Source organism: Mus caroli, chromosome 8 (genome assembly GCF_900094665.2).
Source record: "Mus caroli chromosome 8, CAROLI_EIJ_v1.1, whole genome shotgun sequence".
Classification (NCBI taxonomy): domain Eukaryota; kingdom Metazoa; phylum Chordata; class Mammalia; order Rodentia; family Muridae; genus Mus; species Mus caroli.
This window is the reverse complement of record NC_034577.1, coordinates 76415266-76422488: the sequence shown is the minus strand read 5'-3', so window position 1 is coordinate 76422488 and position 7223 is coordinate 76415266. Positions and strand designations below refer to the sequence as shown.

Here is a 7223-nt window from a genome sequence, read left to right as displayed (position 1 = left end):
ATACAGGCTTGAGGACCACACACACACACTCTCTCTCTCTCTCTCTCTCTCTCTCTCTCTCTCTCTCTCTCTCTCTCTTTCTCTCTCAAGTGGAGGAGTTTGTAACCTGAGCTGAAAAGATGATTGGTGAAAACTGCCAAGACCAGAAGACCCAGAAAACTCCTATTACATAAAGACTTCAGAGACACTATTTTTCCAATGATCCCTTTCATTTAACCAATATATGCCATCAGTGCCCAGTACCACTAGCTGGAGGGAGGTCTGCATACATCTGGGAGGGCAAAGTGACTTGAATCCCATGATACTTATCACCTCTTCCTCCTCCTATAGGGAACAGGTTGAATGAAGGTAGCCATGGCTACTCTGATTAAGATAGTAATGGCTGGGGGTCTAGAGAGATGGCTCAGCTGTTATGAGCACTGACTTTTTTTGTTTGGTTGTTTTTTTTTTGTTTTTCGAGGCAGGATTTCTCTGTGTAGCCCTGGCTGTCCTGGAACTCACTCTGTAGACCAGGCTGGCCTCGAACTCAGAGATTCGCCTGCCTCATGCCTCCCCAGTCCTGGGACTAAAGGCGTGCGCCACCACGCCCAGCACAGCACTGACTATTCTTATGAAGGTCCTGAAAGCAACCACATGGTATCTTACAACCATCTGTAATGAGATCTGACACCCTCTACTGCTGTGTCTGAAGACAGCTACAGTGTACTCATATAAATAACATCTTTTTTTTTAAAGTACATATACATATAGTAATGGCTGTTATGCTCAGAGTCACCATGATCTGCAAGCAGAGGGAAGAGCAGGTAGGGACACAGCAAGAACTTGGTCTCCAGGCTGGTAAGACCATGACTCACTGGGTAAAGCCTTTTGCCAGGAGGCCTGGATACCTGAGTTCAATCCCAAGGCCAACGTGGTAGAACAGGTTCCCAGAATGTTAGCCTCTGACCGGTTTCACATGCAACTCCCCTACCCTCAACGCACACAATAATTTTTTTTTTTTTTTGAGACAGTCTCACCATGTAACTGACTGGCCTGGAATTTATTATGTAGACCTGGCTAGCCTCAACTCACAGAGAGATCAACCTGCCTCTACCTCCTGAGGGCTGAGATAATGAATGCAATTTTAAAATAAAAAATTATGCGTTTGTTTGGTTTGTTTTTTTGTTTTTTGTTTTTGTTTTTTTTTTTTTTTTTGGCTTGGTTTTGGTTTTTTCAAGACTGGGTTTCTCTGTGTAGCCCTGGCTGTCCTCGAACTCAGAAATTCACCTGCCTCTGCCTCCCAAGTTCTGGGATCAAAGGCGTGTGCCACTACTGCCCCCTACTTAAAATAAAAATTTTAAAAGAAGTTACTGAAGCAATCCTCTTTAGAGAAATCAACACCAGCACCTTGATGTCAGATTTCCAGCCACCCAGGCAACAATTCCCAGGGTTTATACAATTCAATCTGTGGCTTTGTTGGAGCAGTTCAGCCAGGCTAATACCCTGGTGAAAGAATGAATGAACAGAGGAACAGTGTCAGGATAACCCTTAAGGGACAAAGGGGAAGGATGATAAGCAGGCTAGGTGTGATGCGAATCCCAGGCTGGCTACTCAAGGGGATGAGTCAGTGCCATCTTAGACCAGGAGTCAAAGATCAGTCTAAATGATATAGCCCCTGTCTGGGTAATAATGGTGTTGATCATATAAATAACAGGATACTCCAAGAGGTAATCTGGTAGACTCTGCAGAGGATGAGTTTACTGTAAGAGGCCTCAAAACCGGACATTCTCTTCATTTTCTTTTCTTTTTTTTTTTTTTTTAAGATTTAGTTATTTATTACATATAAGTACACTGCAGCTGTCTTCAGACACTCCAGAAGAGGGCACCAGATCTCGTTACAGATGGTTATGAGCCACCATGTGGTTGCTGGGATTTGAACTCTTGTCCTTCGGAAGAGCAGTCGGGTGTTCTTACCCACTGAGCCATCTCACCAGCCCCTCTCTTCATTTTCTTGACAGGGTCCCTGTGCGGCCCAGGCTGCTCTCTAAATCCTGGCTCCCAGCAGACAACCTTTGCAGCTCAGCTTCTGGAGTAGCTTTGCATATACACAATGCCAACCACTCCACCTCCCACCCCAGATTGCGTGTTGTTCTGTTTGACATAGAGCTTTATGTAGCCCAGGTCATCCCTCATAGTGACGGGATCACAGGAGGACATCACCATATCCAAAACAGCCAGGAAAGAAGCAAGGCATAGGAAAGCTGGCAAGGACACAGTACGGTACTGGTTCAGACCAGTGGGGCTGGGCTAGGGAGAAAGGCGGGTGGCATGAGCAGGAAGAGCAGGAGGCAGCCTGAGAATTTCACTTAAAGGTTGACATGAAGGTCCATGAGGCAGAGAAGGAAGTGTCTGAGGGATGAAGGCCTTGGAGATGGATGCTGGCACTGGATGCAGGTCTGGGGGTGAACGTGGTAAGACGGACGAGATGCAAGAGTGACTTGAACAGGATGGCGAGGTCAGCATGGGCTACGAGGCCATCTTAGAACCCCATTAGAATGTTAAAATGAGGTGGAAGAGAGTTAAGAGAAGAGAAGAGCTGAGCGAGGCTACTTACAGCCTTAGGGGCGGAAGGAGCAGAGAGAAAGGTCTGCTGGGGACAATCCACAGATATCCAGCAAGTCAGAGTCCCACATCCCCCAGGCATGCAGCCAAGTTCCCCAGGGGAGCCAAGAAACAGGTGACACCAAAGCAGCCACTGGGCCTCCTGGGGAACAGACCCCTTCTGTCACAGCAGCTGCCACTGTTGTTACTGGTGACATTTCACTGGGTCCTGGCTTCAAAGTCTCTGCAGGGTCTGGAAAGGAGGTTGAAGAAGCCAGGTCAGTATTGGGGAGAGAGCCAGAGTAGGGTAGGTGAGGCTGGAGCAGGCAGCCAAGCGTGTTTAGGCGTCTTCAGGACCTAGAAGGAGCTGCAAAAGCTTGGAGTTTCAGGCTTGCACGGCCCTCCGCACCTTCTCCCAGATGTCTAGCAAGGTGGCCACTGGCAGTGACATTGGACAGGCCCGCCGGGCAGTGGAGCAACTGCGGATGGAAGCAGGCATCAACCGCATAAAGGTGAGGGTTGGGACAGCCTGGGGGTGGGGAGGAGGTGGATACCCAAATGTGGCTGACTTTTATGGGGTCTGCAGGTATCCAAGGCAGCCGCAGATCTGCTGCAGTTCTGCACGGAACAGGCCAAGAGCGACCCCTTCCTTGTGGGCATCCCAGCTGCCACCAACCCTTTCAAGGAAAAGAAACCCTGTGCTATCCTATGAACCCATGATAATGCCTTTATTACTCTGGATACCACAGGAAGGTCCTCAATAAAAATGATAGCTTCTGTGTTACAATTTGTGTATGCTGAATGGGAAGGTGAGGGGCACCACAGGTCTCTGGGGACCAGTGCATACCTGTCATTTCTCCTCCTATGGCCATTTCCAGTCACAGCTGCACATATCTGTACATCTAGAGCCCTGCATGAAGAGACCTGCACTATGGCCACCTGCCACATACCTACAGGGTGGCTGGAACACGTGTCTTCTCTCTGAGTCAGAGTTTGCATGCCACACAGCCCACCAACAGCTCACTGAACTATATCAGACACAGGTGTCCATGGCCCTTGAGCACATGCGCGCACAGACCAGCAGGCACCCAGCCCTGGCAGGCTACCCCTCGTAACCTCAGCCACACCGACAAACCCAAACAGGCACAGACAGTCACAAAAAGCTCACACTCCAGTTTCCAACAATTGCACATAGGTTTATTTCTCTTCACTGCTGTGGGAGAGAGACATCCAAATCCAAACAAAATGGGTCATTCAGGCATGGTGGCACACCTACCATCCCAACACTTGGGAGATATAGGCAGGGGGATCAGGCATTCAAGGCCTGCCCCAAACACATAGTGAATATGAGGCCAGCCTGGGTTACATGAGACCCTGTCTCAACAAAACAAAACAAACAAAACCCACGAGTGGAAGGTAGGGAAGAACCCTCTTGGTAGGAAAACTAGAATGTCACCCCCGCAGGCACAGTGTGGACCCAGCCCTGGGACTTCCTGTATCCCAGGTCTGTGGAGCAGGGCAGCACCAATGGCAGGAATTCCTCCAAAGCAGAGGCCTTAGTGCAGCCTCAGCAGGCAGTCTATACCAACATCCATCCACAGCCGCGTCCAGCTAGCTCTTCAGGCCAGCAGCCTCCAGACCTCCAATGACAGGCCACCAGAGGCAGCCACCACTACGTTGCCCTCAGCACAGATCTGGGGAACAGTGACAGTGGAATTAGGGGATGGCCTGGGTTCCTGGTAGGCCAGCAGGTTATATGAGACAGGACCTTACCCCATTTAACACGTTGTGGTGGCTTCGGGTACAGATGGTCCTAGGTGGATCTGTGGGCACGTGAACCTAACAGGAACAAGTAGCAGAGGTCAGGGTATGTGCCCTGGCCAATTGGGGGGAGGGGGTCTGCATGGGCCAGTGTTCTCACCCGAATGGTCTTGTCAGTAGATGTTGTGTACAAAGTCCCCAGTGAGTGTTTGATCCCTGTGATCTGAGACTGGTGACCCACATCAAAGGACTAGGGGAGAAAGGATGGGTGACACTCAGGTGGAGTTCTCCCATGGTTAGCCCTCCACACCCAAGGAGTCACAGGGGATGCATAGACAGGGATCCTAGCAGACCCGAACAAGCTGGAAGCAACCATCTCGATTGGCGAAGACGTGCAGCAGACCCTGGTTGTCACCTGCCCAGAGCTGGGGCTCCTGGTAAGACATGCACAGCAGATAGGAGTCCAGCTGTAGGAAGGACAAGGCATAAAGCAGGTCAGGAACTGAAGACTGGGCTGCACTCCTTCTCTGAGACACAGGGAAGGGTCACCCACCTGCAGCCGCTGCAGGACGCTATTGGCTCGACGATCAAATACCACAAGGCTGTGGTCCTCACTGCCTGAGATGATATGCCTGTCATCTGCCAGCACTGCTAGCACAGCGCTTGAGTGCAGCCTCCGGCTCTTCACCAGGGCCAAACCAGCTGGAATGTGATGATGGACCAGGGAAAATGGAGGACATCAGAGCCCTTCAGAGATGCTAGGCCCACCTGAGGATCTGGGCCATCATCTCCCCCTGAGAAAACCTTCTACCCATTCAGCCTCCCACCTCATGCTCCACCTGGATCTACAGGTTTTTGTCCTTTCCCGCCTCCCCCCATCTCTATGCTCCCAGCCGCACCAGCTTCTCCCAAGACAGAGCCAAGTACATTCCGCCCAAGCCTAAATCCAGTTCAGGGTCACTTAGTTTCATGGAGTTAAATGACTCTGTGGAGGCTGGGTTGGGGATAGAGCTCAGCAGTTAAGTAATAGCCTGACAAGCACCAGGCCTTGGCTTCCATCCCAGGACAGGGGAAAGGGAAGGGGTTAGTCAGTAGCCAGACCTCATGGTGCAGGCCTGTAATCCCAACCACTCAGGAGTCTGGAGGCTCAGACAGGAGGATTAATAGGTAGAGGCCAGCCTAATATAGAGAGTGAGTTTGAGGCTATCCTGGGCAACACAGTGAGAGCCTGTCGCAAAAGGAAAAAAAGAAAAAAGGCATAGAGCTCAGGGACAAAGCATCTGTCCAGTGTGAGGGAGGCACAAAGTTCAAACCCCAGATAAGAAAGTCACACAACCACAGGAAAGACGCGCAGTACAAACAGGTTTATGCCGTCTGCCAATGACTTTTCTTTTCTCAAATGACTCATTCTTAAAAATTTTGAGTCTTTGATATTTCTCTTTATTTTGTGTGTCTGGGTGTTTTCCCTATACATGTCTGTGCGTAGCACGTACGCAATGCCAATGGAGGCCAGAAGGCAATGGACCCTCATAAACTGGAGGTACAGATGGTTGTTAGCTACCATGTGGGTGCTTCCCAACCCAATCCAGGACCTCTGGAAGGGCACCCAGTGCTCTTAATTGCTGCACCATCTTTTCAGCCCCTGCAGCCTGCCCCCATGCTCTTTTCTGTTGTGTTGTGTTTCTTTTCTTTTGTTTTTTGTTTTTTGTTTTGTTTGGTTTGGTTTTTGGGGGGTTTTTTTGTGACAGGATCTTACTGTGTAGCCCTAGCTGGCCTAGAATTTACTATGTAGCCCATGCTGATCTTGAACTTAGAGATCTGCTTCCCTTTGCCTTCTACGCACTGGGATTAAAGGCTCACCTCTGGGATCATAGATGGTCACCTTCTTGTCATAGGTACCAGTCACCAGGATATCAGGTTGGTAGGAAAGGCACAGCACTGCCGCCTTGCCCCTGGGGACACACGGCACACAAGGCTGGGGTGATGGCTGGGCAGGGCTCTACCCACCCAGGCCCCCTGCCCGGGCCCCCTCACACTTGATCTCTCCAAACTGCTGCCCATCAGCCGCCATGTCCCACAGCTTCACAGTGCTGTCCCAAGAGCCGGAGCACACACGGTGGTCCTGCGCTGCTAGCGACCATACCCAGCCCTGTGGGAGCAGGTACAACAGTCACATAAGACTCCTCACTTTAAGAGCTGTACCACAGCTCAGGGCTCACTCCTTCCCAAAGCCCAAGAGAGGAAGCCTGGATCTTCCTGCTTTTGCACAGAAGGATCCAATAGATGAACAGATTTACTCAAAGCCAAACAGCTTTTCCTCCCTCATGCCCACTTCCACACCACTGCCATAACACACATAACTCCCACACTATGTAACCATCTCTTCTCACAGATGACAAAAACCAAGGGTCAGAAGGAGGAGGCAGACAACTATAGCATCAGACTGTTTCAAAGAGCAAAAAGAACAGAACTGAGCTGTCAAGGAGTATAGCTCAGTGGTAGAGTATCAATGTGTAGGGTTTGAGCCTGCAAGCCTGACATAGCCTGGGTACAAGAACATACATCTCCAGTAGTATCTAGAGAGACCTCTGGGTCTCTCTTAGTGCCCCCAACCCCTCTCTTTTTGCTAGGATAGAACCCAAAGCCTCAACAAATTCTAGGCAAGCTAGGCAGTGGTGGTGCACGCCTTTAATCCCAGTACTTGGGAGGCAGAGGCAGGCGGATTTCTGAGTTCGAGGCCAGCCTAGTCTACAGACTGAGTTCCAGGACAGCAGGGCTACACAGACAAACCCTGTCTCGAAAAAACAAACAAACAAACAAACAAACAAACAAGGAAGAAAGAAAGAAAGAAAGAAAGAAAGAAAGAAAGAAAGAAAGAAAGA

The 7223-nt window shown here is 50.1% G+C and overlaps 2 protein-coding genes across 2 annotated transcripts in view; one reads left to right on the top strand and one right to left on the bottom strand.

Moving 5' to 3' along the window:
• The first annotated feature begins 1949 nt into the window (after positions 1 to 1949).
• Gng14 (G protein subunit gamma 14) lies at positions 1950 to 3316 on the top strand. Its single transcript, XM_021170877.2, has 2 exons — positions 1950 to 3092; positions 3167 to 3316. The coding sequence occupies exons 1-2, from the start codon at positions 3000 to 3002 to the stop codon at positions 3290 to 3292; spliced, it is 219 nt and encodes a 72-aa protein (XP_021026536.1). The 5' UTR covers positions 1950 to 2999; the 3' UTR covers positions 3293 to 3316.
• A 439-nt stretch (positions 3317 to 3755) lies between these two features.
• The window catches only part of Fbxw9 (F-box and WD repeat domain containing 9), a 7362-nt gene continuing 3894 nt past the window's right edge, over positions 3756 to 7223 (bottom strand). Inside the window, exons 4-10 of the mRNA XM_021170830.2 lie at positions 6378 to 6490; positions 6202 to 6293; positions 4895 to 5043; positions 4695 to 4808; positions 4502 to 4591; positions 4354 to 4419; positions 3756 to 4274 (exon numbers count right to left, since the gene is read on the bottom strand). Of these exons, the coding sequence (XP_021026489.1) occupies positions 4200 to 4274; positions 4354 to 4419; positions 4502 to 4591; positions 4695 to 4808; positions 4895 to 5043; positions 6202 to 6293; positions 6378 to 6490 (699 nt within the window). The 3' untranslated portion in view covers positions 3756 to 4199. The remainder of the gene's footprint in view (positions 4275 to 4353; positions 4420 to 4501; positions 4592 to 4694; positions 4809 to 4894; positions 5044 to 6201; positions 6294 to 6377; positions 6491 to 7223) is intronic.